This window comes from Acomys minous, assembly GCF_964271855.1.
Source record: "Acomys minous genome assembly, chromosome: 7".
Taxonomy (NCBI): domain Eukaryota; kingdom Metazoa; phylum Chordata; class Mammalia; order Rodentia; family Muridae; genus Acomys; species Acomys minous.
Genome location: NC_140488.1, coordinates 107,541,390 through 107,555,194, shown reverse-complemented (window position 1 = coordinate 107,555,194; position 13,805 = coordinate 107,541,390). Strand labels below are relative to the sequence as shown.

Here is a 13,805-nt window from a genome sequence, read left to right as displayed (position 1 = left end):
CTACAATCAGAGCTCTTGAAGGTGAGTGGAGACTAGACACAGACGCTCTGGTGGGACTGTGTGGCAGAAACTGAGGAAATGGCTGCTTGGAACAGGATGCAGTGCTATCTTCATCTTTGTGGCAGCTCCCATAGCCATCTAGAGAAGGGAATGGGCTATTGGAACTGCGTGCGTGCAGTTTACCTGGAGCCAGATAGATGTGTGCTAAACATGTCCCACCATTTTCGCCTTTCCTGTAACTCCAGGCTCACTGCTGGTTTTGGAGGCCTATAGTGGAACCAGATAACCCAATCTCCAGTTTTTCTGGCTAGTATTAAGGCTCTCTCTCTCTCTCTCTCTCTCTCTCTCTCTCTCTCTCTCTCTCTCTCCCTCCCTCCCTCCCTCCCTCCCTCCCTCTCTCTCTCTCTCTCTCTCTCTCTCTCTCTCTCTCTCTCTGTGTGTGTGTGTGTGTGTGCAGGGGACTACATTGGCTTAGTCTGCTATGATGGGATGCAGGAGCTGCTGAGTTGACCCTTGGTCATCATAACTGAGCTCATAGACTGGAAAGTCCTAAGCTGAGAGAATTTTGATAAGGTCCAAATGGGCTGGCTAGAGGTCAGCTCCCAGACTGAAAGACTGCTTTGTGTTTGGATTTGCTCTTTTCTTTTTCTTTAACTTGTAGAAGACTTGCCAGCCACTATCAAGAAACCAATGGCTTGGAAAAAGTAGGAGTCAAACATCTCATTGTTGAAATTAGATGTATTTTGAATGGGAAGAAGCATAGAATCCAGAGAACAAACATCAGCAAATTCAATATATTTAATTTGTAAAAAATGTTTACATGGGGGCAGGGGCCTAAATCCAGCCTACTGCAAGGATATTAAATAATGCCACTGAGCTACATTACCAGACCTTTAAATATTTCTGTGCTCTAGTCCTTCTATGAATAGCAAGAATAACACAATAATATTAACACTTATATCATCAGCATGTTATGAACTTAAATACCATAGTCAATGACTTATCAACCAGTACGTGGCATACCATTAGCTATGTGTTACTTTTATTATTAGCTTGGAATTATTGTATGAAAACCAAACATCATACCATGTCTTTGCTTTACAACGCACAGAAAAGTCTCAATGCAATTGCAATACAAGGCAAGTGTAGTGTGATGGTCTACAAGGCTCCAGATAAACAGGGTCCTGCTTGTACCTCTCATCCTTGTCTTATACCACTCTTCTCTTTCTTGGTACCACTCTTAACCTGTTCTTGCCTTATTTCCATTTCATTTCATTTAATATCTCTCTCTCTCTCTCTCTCTCTCTGTCTCTCTCTCTGTCTCTCTGTCTCTCTCTTTCTGTCTGTCTGTCTGTCTCTCTCTCTCTCTCTCTCTCTCTCTCTCTCTCTCTCTCTGTCTCTCTCTCTGTCTCTCTGTCTCTCTCTGTCTCTCTCTCTGTCTCTCTCTCTCTCTGTCTCTCTCTCTCTCTCTCTCTCTCTCTCTCTCCCACTCTCTCCCTCTCCTCCATCTCTCTCTCATTCTTTCTTTTGTCTCAGGTCCTTTGCTCTTGCTTTTATATAACCAGGAAAGATAACTTTCTCAAAAAGAAGATACTAGCAGCCAGGTATGGGGTTACACGCCTTTAATCCCAGCACTGGGGGAGGCAGAGGCAGGCGGATCTCTGTGAGTTCAAGGGCAGCCTGGTCTACAAAGTGAGTCCAGGAAAGCCAAGGCTAACACAGAGAAACCCTGTCTCAACACTGCCTCCAACTCCCCCAAATAAGATACTAAAACCAAGAATCCATAAGGAAGCCGGAGAGATATTTCAGTGGTTAAGAGGACTTGTTTTTTAGAGGACAGGTGTTCAATTCCCAGCACTGACATGGTGGCTCCCAATAATCTGCAACTCCAGTTCCAGGACATTGGACACCCTCTTCTGAGACCCACAGGCACCATGTACAGATGTAGCGCACAGGCACAGACGTACAGTCAGGCAAAACATTCATACAGCACAATAAAAGAAATAAACGAAACTATGTTTTACATTTGAGAAATGTGTCTACACAATAATCTTAAACATGTGGTTAAAGTGAAGCACAGTAGTGACAAGTGGAAAGCATATATTGTAATCAAACAGACAAACAGCTAAGAGCTTAGGAGTTAAGAGGGCAAACTCTATTCCAGCCACTAATCCTGACTCCCAGATCTAACCTCATCTGTGTGTGAGGATGGGCATCATTCTTTGCCTCACTTTCCTTGATGATAAGGAGGCGTCTCAGCATTTTTTTTTTCTTCAAATTGTGGCAAGAGTTAAACAAGTTAAATAGCTTAGCACTTGACCTATCTCCAGGGCCATTTAAGTATTACTTAAGGTGATTAATGAGAATTTAAGAAGCCAGGCTGGGTAGCATATGATTCTAATCCCAGCACTTGGGAGGCAGAGGCAAGCAAATTTCTATGAGTTTCTAGGCCAATCTGGTCTATAAAGTGAGTTCAGGATAGCCAGGGCTACATAGTGAGACCCTGTCTCAAAAAAACAAAGACAACAACAACACAGAGAATTCATAAGAAAACTAAGCAAACGGCGTGATTAAGCAATTCACAAGGAAAGGTAAAACAAAAGAGGCAACAGACATATGAAAATATAAAGGACTTTACTTATGAGAAAAATTAATTTTCTCATTCCAGAAATAATTAACTATACAAAAGTTCAAAGTAGATATTGAAGCTAGATGAATGAACAATTTATAGTCAAGGAGTTAGATTAATTATGTGAATGTGTATGCATGTATAATATTTAATATTTAATACATTATGTGGTGATGGTTTTCTAAAGAAAAATAGAGCAGGAGTGAGATACTATTTTATATAGTGGTCAAGGAAGGACTCTGAGATAAACTGATATTTATGGACATTTAAGCAGTGAACTGAAGCAAGTAAGAGAATAGCATGAGGATTTCCCTTTTATATTAAAAATAGTTAATTTCTTTATATATATATATATATATATATATATATATATATATATAGTTTATTTACTCTAAACAGCAACACAGACAAAACACCATATAGACACAAAGGAAGTGGTGCAGACTGGAGGAGATGCTGGCCAATTTTGGATCTGAGGGTGCGGAGGGAGGGACAGTGTGGTTCTGTCATACCATCAGCTGGAGGCCAGAGCTCTGACCAGTGGGAAGCATGCCTGCATCCCAGAGCAAAGAAACTAGCTCCTAGGGGCTTACCAAGTACAAAAGTTTATCATTTTGCAGCAGTTGAAATACTGACATCAATATTAAAATAAAAGCAAGTTTTACATAACAATCAAAAATACAAAAGACTGAAGGAAGAGACCCCTGCATGAAAAACTATGGGGCAATTCAGCGAATTGAGACTGTATATGCCAATGGCGGAAATGGAAAATGGCGCCCGCTCAACCCTCCCAGGCGACTAGTAACTGTACGGAGGGATTTAGATCTGCAAAAGGTTGTAAACAAGCCAATCCCTTCCTCGTCATGGAGCCACAGGGCCGCTGCTTATGAGGGGGCCAACTTCTTCGCTTGTGCTTGAACCCTTTTCTCATATTCCACTCTGTTTGGGCAGTAAATTGTGTAGGCCTCTGCTTGAGCTGGGTCTTGAATATTTGGTTCATTTAGAAGTTCTTGTATTCCTAATAAGATCTGTGTGATCGTGATCGCTGGCCTCCAGTCCTTGTTTTCCTCCAGGATGGACAGGCACACTGTGCCAGAAGGATACACATTTGGATGAAACAGTGGTGCCTCAAATTTACATTCTGGTGGCGAGGACGGATAGTCATCTTTGAAAAGCATCCGTAGCTTGAACAAGCCTCCTTTCCCATGGAGTCCCCTTCTTTCCAGGGATAGCGCACTCCCAGTTCATCAGGTCCATTGTGCCATCAGGGTTCCTCATTGGGACAGCCACAAAGCCGAAGGGGTGGTCCCTTCCTCTAAGCGTTCCTGTCCTGCGCAAGTCGGCTGAGGGCAATCCCCAACATAGTCAAAGTCCCTGGGCGACCGTGGCCTGGACTGTCATGGCAGCAGAGGCCAAAATTAGTTAATTTCTATTTATTCATCTCCTCGTGTGTGCATGTGTACATGCATGTGTGCATGTGTGTATGCATTATGTGGAAGTCTCAGGACTTGTGGGAGTGGTTCTCTCCTTCCATCGCGTGGGTCTCGGGAATCGACCTCAGGCTATCAGGTTTGGGGACAAAGTGTTTTTACCCACTGAGCCAGCTCCCTGGCCCAAGCCATGGGGATTTCTAAGAGAAGAGATTTCCAACAAAAAGAAATGGGAGCTTAGGCCTGGAAGCAGTAGTATGCATCATCTGTTTGATACAAGGCCAGGCTGACAGGTAAAGAAGTCTAAGCAACCAATGAGAGATTTCATAGAGCCTGAAAGGCCAGAATAAAGACCAGAGACTAAACTAGGCATGACAAAGAATAACTATGGTCACTTAACACATAACTTGGACCCCAATAACAATGTCATCAAAAGGTGGCATTGATTCCAGGATGTTATTATTTTTAAATTTATTTTATTTCACATGTATATGTCTATGCTTTTTATGTTTATGTTCTGCATGTATGTATATCTCTGCCTGCAGAAGCCAGAGAGGGGATCAGATCTGGAACTGGAGTTATAGAGGCTTGTGAGCTGCCTCATGGGTCCTGGGAATTGAATCCAGGTCCTTAGGAGGGGATTCCAGTGTTTTAACTGCTGAACCACCTCTTCAGCCTCTGAGTCTAGGCTATTACTGACTGTGAGACATGCCAGTCATCCCAAATTGCTCCTGAACATATTCATGAAGCATCATTCAAAGATTCGAGCAATATTCTAACACAAAGAGACATGCCTCTTAGCATTGATAAATCACTGTTCCTCTTCATGAAAGAACACACTCAGAAGCAATCAGATTTTTGGTCTGTCCACTGTGATTGGTTACAAGATGGTTTCCACTCTAGTCACTAACTCCTCATTTCCAGGAGGAAGAAAGGGGAAAGGGGAGATGTCTTTTAGTCTCCCATATTAATTTAAAGATTGTCTTGTAAAATCTCTCATTAAAAAACTCATTGTAATTTTATTGGGATTTCATTGACGGTGTTCATAGCCTTGTCTCATTTACATTTCATAAAAGGATATACATATATAAAATGCTTACATTTACACTGGGCGTGGTGGCGCACGCCTTTAATCCCAGCACTCAGGGAGGCAGAGGCAGGCGGATCTCTGTGAGTTCGAGGCCAGCCTGGTCTACAAAGCCAGTCCAGAACAGGCAAGGCTACAAAGAAAAAACCCTGTCTTGAAAAACCAAAAAGCAAACCAAAACAAACCCCCCAAAAAACCCAAAAATGCTTACATTACCTAGAAACTTTCTCACAAATTGCAGGGAAACAGAATTGGGTGTGATTGGTAATGGAGAGAGAGGCTTTGACTTTTCACATCTTCTATACATTTTTAAGCCCACAAATGTGTGTGTGTGTGTGTGTGTGTGCGTGCGTGTGTGTGTGTGTGTGTGTGTGTGTGTGTGTGTGTAACTTTTATGACAAGACACATAGAGACACTTTAAAATGGAAGTGTGCCTTACCCAGGAGTAGGGGAAACTGAAGGAAATCAATTTCTATACCCTCCAATTTTATATGTAGTGTTTTAAAATTGATCAGCCAGAGAACATGGTTACGATAGAAGAATCAAGCTGGTTCTCTTTTCCCATCTCCCCTGTCATGTGCTTCTTTTTGCACTTAAAAAAGAAAAGCATCTTTCACCACCCTGAATCTCACCTGCACGCACTACCCTGCAGTGGAAAATCCTCGGGGTGCCGAAGAGACAATTCTGAACACCACATCTCTGATGAGCAAACAAATTGCTCTAACAGGGAACGGGAATTGAATCTTTTTGCACCTCAGATGGAGCCTAATTGTTTGCTTCCAATAAAATGGAAGGGAATCCCAGTGGAGGTTTCAGCTGAGAAGTCAGGAGAAAGAGTTTTGAAGCTAAACCATTGTGTGATATTTCCGAAAGGATTCAAAGGCTTGCATTGCGTTTCTAAAAGAAATGCCTATTCTCATTTAGTTAGAGAGGCTTCTCTGTGTTCATATTCAGCCAACCACAAATTAGAAAGAACGTGGTGTTCAGTCTTGCCTCATTTTAGCAATGAGCAACATTCGTCTATGGAAACATCCCCTATCTAATTAGTCTAAGTGCAAACCCACGTTACTGGGTAATCTTTTGTTGTTGTTGGAGGAATAGAGAATTAAGAATTCCAGGGGAAAAGGGAGAAGACGCAACTTGCAACTGTCAAAGAGCTCTGTTTTGCATTTTTAAAGCAGATGCTGGTGGCTCTCGACTCACATATTTAGGTTTCACCAGATTTGTGTAATGTACTGACATAACAGTTTTATTTCTGAAGGTTAACACTTGTCAGAAATTACGTTTTTGCAGCCAAGTGACATTTACGACGCAAAATTTTAGATGTCAACCAAAAACTGTGTGAAGGAGACCACGTTTTTCAAAATATTTTTAGAGAGCATTTTCATATAAACCAAGTTTTATATAAACATACAAATTTTACTAGGGATTGTCATTTACTTTTTTGCCACCTTGTGGACAGAACAAACTGTGAGGAAGAGCTATCTTTCGTTTTGTTGTTTTGTTTTGTTTTGTTTTTTGAGACAGGGTTTCTCTGTGTAGCCTTGGCTGTCCTGAACTCGCTTTTTAGACCAGGCTGGCCTAGAACTCACAGAGATCTGCCTGCCTCTGCCTCCCGAGTGCTGGGATTCAAGGCATGTGCCACCATGCCTGGCCCGAGCTGTCTTTCTTAAAGGTCTTCTGTCAGCCTTTCCCAGGTCTTTGTGAGGTGAAGATGGTGACATCTGCCCAGGACTAAGTCCAGACTATACACACAAGCTCTGTACATCTAAAGATTATGATGATTTGTGTCACTAGTGATGAGAGCAAAGGAAGAATAGGATGAGGAAATGAATGTAAGAAAGTAACAACTAGGTTGTAAATTTTCCAATGGGGGACAAGTTTGGGTTTTGTTGTTCTTTGTTTGGTTTGGTTTGGTTTTTTTCGAGACAGGGTTTCTCTGTCTAGCCTTGGCTGTCCTGGACTCACTTTGTTGACCAGGCTGGCCTCGTACTCACACAGATCCACCTGCCTCTGCCTCCTGAGATTAAAGGCATGCACCACGAAGCCCGGCAACTTTTTTTTTTTTTTTTAAGAAAAGTACTCGACTCTTTTGTTGTTGTTGTTATACTTATTTACTTAAATATTTTTGGTGCTTCTTTCCTGCTAGTTGTCCTAAAGACACTTCTTTAGTGTGTGTGTTCCTTTCAGGGAAGCCAAATCTGATCCTAATCCTGGGGTGTCTTTGGCTCAGTGCTGGGTCCCTAGCTCTTAGTACAATGCCTGGCAGTGAATGGGTATTGAAAAAAAAAAACCATCGGTGGGGCAAATGCTGGCAGAGCTGTTCACTTTCAGAATGTGCTGGCCTGGGTGCTGTCCAGGTGCCTCTGTGGGCTTTACCCTACGTTGGTTAGTCACCTATCGCTATTACTGAGTGGCAACACATCTAAGTACGGAGAACTGGAGGGTTCTTTGTTGGATGTAGCCAGTAGAGATAGGATGAAGGTTCTCCTTGACCTCTTTTCCTGTGCCCCATGAGCTCAGCTTTTTTTTTTTCTCAGCAGCATTCTTTTAGCAGCCATACTGGTTGTATTTTCTCTGATTGCAGGCAACAAAGGGCAGGCATTTGTTGGAAGAACTGCTTCAAGGAATTGAAAACAGAGCCCACGTAGGGAAGGCTGGCAACTAAGGTAGCCTTAGGTTAGATAGGAACCAGACCCCCTCCCTAAGGGCCCCAGAATTCCTGATTCATCTCCAGAGGAGTCTGTCTTTGATACCTCTACGAAGTATGACTCAGGTAGAGTTGATTTTCAAGGCGGACCAGGGCCACTTGGCTGTGCTTATGCAGGCAGCACAGTCCCCCCCCCCCCCCCGTGTAGGGCAATATGCACCACGTCCAGCTGTCACACTGTGACACTGCACTCTCCTTAGCTCACTCTTTGACCCCACATGCTAATAACTACCTTTGGCTGCACCCGCTGGAGGCAGCAGTTGCAGCTGCTTCTGACAGCCCCAAGCTCTGCCCAAGACCTGAGCTGTTTGTTCTGGACTCGTTCTTCCTGCGCTCTATGAGGCTGTTACCCACACTGCAGGCTCCCAGACTGGTGTCCAACCTCTCCCCTCGCTGGTAGCTGACAGATGCCCCTTCTATTACTATCTGTGCCTCAACCTGGCCTCTGCGGAACCTTAAGCTTTTCTCAGCTTTTGTAGTTTGGGTTCCTTTCAGCCTAACGGAGGTGCCACCTGTAGGGATGGCCTTGTAGTGTCTGGGTTTTCCCTGCTGGCCTTGGAGTGATGGTTTCTGTCCACAGGCTGCTCAGGGAGTGTTGTTTGTGGAGGTCAGCGGTCAAACAGTTATCCTGCCCAGGGCTTTTGGAGCCTGTGGAGGAGGCAGCCCACGATGTTTAGACAACAGATAAGATGGTCAAGGGAACATGCGGCTTCAATGTGGAGTGGCCTTGGGAGCACTTTTGTTCCTTAGTTCCGGGGTCCAGGCCTGCCCCCAGTGGAGTTTGAGCTTTCTCTCTTCTGGGAGAGCAGGCGCTGGACCCCGAGGGGAGACTGGGACATTCTGAGGCAGGTTCAGCTTCTGGAATGACAGTTATCGGAGCTCCCGCCTTTATTCTCCACGACCACCGTGTGTAGGGATATTTCATGGCCTCAGAAACGTTTCTGGACGAGACAACCATTCGGCCCTGGCTGCACACGGTAAGGGAAGCCTGCACCCTTGAGGGGCAGTACTTAGAGGGGAGGAGACCGCCGAGGGGGTCAGAGCAGTGATTGGAGCTAAGAGCTGGAAGCGCCTTAAAGAGACTGCGCGGTCCCCGCCCCACTTCCCGCCAGGCTCAATGAATTAGAGCAGTGTTTCCCAAACTTGCCTGATCACTAACAGCCTCTCCGGCCCTAGTTAGAGATCCAGGTTCCGGAGTGCCTCCCTTCCAGAGTCTGATTCAGTAGGCCTACGGGTGGAGCCGAAGAATCTGTAATTTTAACACGCTCCCCACGTGACTGTCGTGAACCAGCAAGTTTGGGAAATATTGAATTAAAGGAAACGGGGCCTGGCTGCAGAAACGGCCTCCGCTAGGGGGCTTCGGCGGGAGCATTCCCGGGGGCGTCGCCTGCTTCCGCTGCCGCCTCCTTCAGTGAAAGTCTCTTTTGGGTCCAGCTGCTACAGCCACCGCGCTCCCTCAGGCCGGACGGGGGACACCCCAGGTCTGCGTGGCCCCCACGCCACCACGCCCAGTGGCCACCGGAGCCCGGCGATCAGGGGGAGGAGCCGCAGCCAGTGGAGGCGGAGGAGGCTGGAGGAGGCGGAGACGGCAGAGACCGCGGAGAAGGCATAGAGGAAGGTGGAGGCGGAGAAGGTGGAGGGGAAGGTGGAGGCAGCCGGGAAGGTGGACGCCACCGAGAAGGTGGAGACAGGAGGGAAGGTGGACGCCACCGGGAAAGTGGAGACCGCGGAGAGTCCGGGCCGTGGGGCTGAGCTCAAGCTGGAGCTGGAACCGGAGCCCGAACTGGAGCCGGAGCCCGTGCCGGTGCCCGAGCCCGAGCCCGAGCCGGAGCCCGAGCCGGAGCCCGAGCCCGAGCCGGAGCCCGAGCCGGAGCCGGAGCCGGAGCCAGAGCCGGAGCCAGAGCCGGAGCCGGAGCCCGAGCCCGAGCTCGAGCCGGTGCCCGAGCCGGAGCCCGAACAAGAGCAGGAGCCAGAGCCGGAGCCCAAGCCCGATCCCTTACCGGAGGCAGAGCCAGAGCCTAAGGGGGAGCCCGAGCCCGAGCCCGAGCCGAAGGATGAGAACCCAGCGCGGAGCAGCGGCGGCGGCGGCAGCGGCGGCAGCGGCGGCGATGAGGTTCCTCCCCCCATCCTTCCCTCCGATCCTCCGCGGCCCCCTGATTCCTCTCAGCGTCGCAGTCGTGCCCCGCGTCGCCGACCCCGGCCCCGGCCCCAGACTAGGCTCCGTACCCCACCACAGCCTAGGCCACGGCCCCCGCCCCGGTCCCGGCCCCGTCGCGGTCCCGGGGGTGGATGCCTGGATGTGGATTTTGCCGTGGGGCCACCAGGTTGTTCCCACGTGAACAGCTTTAAGGTGGGAGAAAACTGGAGGCAGGAATTGCGGGTTATCTACCAGTGCTTCGTGTGGTGTGGAACCCCAGAGACTAGGAAAAGCAAGGCAAAGTCTTGCATTTGCCATGTGTGCGGCACCCATTTAAACAGACTCCACTCTTGCCTTTCCTGCGTCTTCTTTGGCTGCTTCACAGAGAAACACATCCACGAGCACGCTGAGACAAAACAGCACAACTTAGCGGTAGATCTTTATTATGGAGGTATATACTGCTTCATGTGTAAAGACTATGTGTATGACAAAGACATTGAGCAAATTGCCAAAGAAGAGCAAGGAGAAGCCTTGAAATTACAAGCCTCCACCTCGACGGAGGTTTCTCAGCAGCAGTGTTCAGTTCGGGGCCTTGGTGAGAAATATCCCACCTGGGAGACCACCAGACCTGAGTTTGAACTGCTGGGCCACAACCCTCGGAGAAGAAGAATCGCTTCTAGCTTTACTATCGGCTTACGAGGACTAATTAATCTTGGCAACACGTGCTTTATGAACTGCATTGTCCAGGCCCTGACCCACACGCCAATACTGAGAGATTTCTTTCTCTCTGATAGACACCGGTGTGAAATGCCCAGCCCTGAGTTATGTCTGGTCTGTGAGATGTCTTCGCTCTTTCGAGAGCTCTATTCGGGGAACCCATCACCTCATGTTCCCTATAAGTTACTGCACCTGGTGTGGATACACGCCCGTCATTTAGCCGGGTACAGGCAACAGGATGCCCACGAGTTCCTCATCGCTGCCCTGGATGTCCTGCACAGGCACTGCAAAGGTGACGATGTTGGCAAGGTGGCCAGCAATCCCAACCACTGTAACTGCATCATAGACCAAATCTTCACGGGTGGCCTGCAGTCCGATGTCACCTGCCAAGCCTGCCACGGTGTCTCCACCACTATAGACCCATGCTGGGACATTAGTCTGGACTTGCCTGGCTCTTGCACATCCTTCTGGCCCATGAGTCCAGGGAGGGAGAGCAGTGTGAATGGCGAAAGCCACACACCAGGCGTTACTTCCCTCACGGACTGCTTGCGGAGGTTTACGAGGCCAGAGCACTTGGGAAGTAGTGCCAAAATCAAATGTGGCAGTTGTCAAAGCTACCAAGAATCTACCAAACAGCTCACCATGAAGAAGTTACCAGTTGTGGCCTGCTTTCACTTCAAACGGTTTGAACACTCAGCCAAACAGAGGCGGAAGATCACTACGTACATTTCCTTTCCCCTGGAGCTGGATATGACACCATTTATGGCGTCAAGTAAAGAGACCCGAATGAATGGGCAGCTGCAGCTGCCAGCCAATAGCGGGAACAACGAGAATAAGTATTCCTTGTTCGCTGTGGTTAATCACCAAGGAACCCTGGAGAGCGGCCACTACACCAGCTTCATTCGGCACCACAGGGACCAGTGGTTCAAGTGTGATGATGCCGTCATCACCAAGGCCAGTGTTAAGGATGTACTGGACAGTGAAGGGTATTTACTCTTCTATCACAAACAGGTCCTGGAACATGAGTCAGAAAAGGTGAAAGAAATGAACACACAAGCCTACTGAAGCAATACACGGGCCTACCTGTAATGGAAGATGATGACAACTCGTATGACAACGGGCAGCGAGATTTAGTTGATCGACTTGACTGAGGCCAATGGGCCTTACAGAGTAAGAATTTAACAGTACCCAGTGTCCAAAAGGTCTTGATCGGAAGAGAAATAGGAGGAGAGGGAGAAGATGCTCTAGTCTAGGCAGTGATGTGAAGGAAGGAAATGAAATGGCAGGAATTTTGTGGGCGAGGAAGGCAGAGCAGGGAAATTGTGACACTGGTTCATAGCCTATATTCCTCCAAAAGATTGTGTGGGAAGGTGTGGGGGGAGGGGGGGTGGTGTTGGGGTGTGTGTGTGCTTTGTAACCGTAAAACATCTTTCTCCATGGGTGTTTCCGCTTCAAGTGACCAATCATGTAACAGTTACATGTTTGTGGGAGGAAAAGAAAAAAGTTTATTAAGATGTAGCCCATTGTGTACATGGGGGTGAAGGCAGAAAAGTGGAGGAGGAGGCAGGGATATCTCATTGACAAAACACCTTTGCCAGTTTTCTTTGTACTCGTGGTTTTTGTGCTATTAAATGCAGTATTAAAAAAGAAAGCCCACATGGGCTAGTAAAAGGAGAAGAGATAAAGGGGCTTGTAGAAGGGGAGCAGGTGCTCCAAAAGTAGAGAAGGCTAGAAATGCTGTAAGATAAGCAGTTAGCAAGGACAGGCCTCAGCTGACAGTGTAGTGTGTGTGTGTGTGTGTGTGTGTGTGTGTGTGTGTGTGTGTGTGTTTGTGCGCGCGCGTGAGTTCGTACGTGTGTGAGTGCGTATGTGTGTACGTGACTGCGTATGTGTGTGAGTGCGTGTGTGTACGTGCGTGCACGCGTGTATGTATATGAGTGCACGCATGTGTCTGCGTGCATGTGTGTGTGTGTTTTTAAAAAAAAAAGCTGTATGATATACTTGAGCAAATCAGTGAACCTCTTTGCGATTATTTTCTCATCTGTAACATGCAGATAATGCCTACCTTAAAGGGTTGTTGTTAAAGATTAAATGATATAAAATGTGTCAAAGTAAAAGGCTTGGAACTTTGTAAGGACTCCGTGAACTTTTGTTGGATCTGAATATGAAACTGCTTTGGACTGGGCCAGAATGTATCAAGAGGCGAGCGTCAGTCCCACCTGCGACCTATGGGCAGAGATGACACAACCATGTCACATGCAGTCATAACACACGAACAATCCCAAGAATGCTCTCTAAGGCAGTGGACTGCGCTGTTGTGTATAGGCCGTCATATTCAGTGTCACACCTCAGACTAATGGCTGGGGGTGGGGGGGTGGGAAGTGGAGGAAAACAACTCTAGAGCTTTGTCCGTTTGAAAGACAATGACAGTGTTTTAATGACTCAGGCTTCCACACAATGTTGTTTGGTGGGTTTTTTGTTGTTTCTTTTTTTTTTTTTCCTTCAGAAAGTATTTTACCAACAAACAGATCAGAAGAAAGACTTACAAAACTCACTGGTCCATCAGCTTAGAGGTGTTGGTAGAATGACTTGGATCCTGGGTTGCATCTTCAACCCTTGGCACGTAAGTGAGTAGGTACTTAAAGCACTTACAGAGTGGATGGGTGGGTGGGTGGATGGATGAAACAAACTCCTTCCTTTCGTTACCCAAGTGTCTTCAGTGCCACCATCCTCAGAAGAAAATGTTTTGCCCTTATTTTGGGTGCTTTGTAGGATGAGGAGATAAATGGGCAGCTCCAGATGCCACTAAGTTATTTGGCCAAGTTTTGGGGGATGAGATTGGTAACCCAGTTTAGGAAGGCACAGCTATGTCTCCATTCTTCATATCTGCCATGGGAAGAGTTCAGCCAGACGTGTGCCAGCAGAGTTTGACTGCTTGCACAGAAATTGTCCTTTGACATTTCCAAACATTTTATTTGGAAACAAAATCAAACCCACAGAAAAGGTATACAAATAACAAAAAAACATTCTTTTACCACCTCCCCATGTTTACCTATTAACATTTTGATCCATTTCCTTTATCCATTTCCCATGTG

General features: G+C 47.0%; 1 protein-coding gene and 1 pseudogene across 2 annotated transcripts; one reads left to right on the top strand and one right to left on the bottom strand.

Annotated features, from left to right (window-relative positions):
- Positions 1–3,108: 3,108 nt before the first annotated feature.
- LOC311602333 (SUMO-conjugating enzyme UBC9-A-like) lies at positions 3,109–3,992 on the bottom strand (annotated as a pseudogene). Its single transcript has one exon. The product of its transcript is annotated as an SUMO-conjugating enzyme UBC9-A-like (transcript).
- A 5,483-nt stretch (positions 3,993–9,475) lies between these two features.
- USP27X (ubiquitin specific peptidase 27 X-linked) lies at positions 9,476–13,056 on the top strand. The gene has a single exon (XM_084788857.1). It carries the CDS (start codon positions 10,459–10,461, stop codon positions 11,773–11,775), a length of 1,317 nt encoding a protein of 438 aa, XP_084644983.1. The 5' UTR covers positions 9,476–10,458; the 3' UTR covers positions 11,776–13,056.
- Positions 13,057–13,805: the final 749 nt, after the last annotated feature.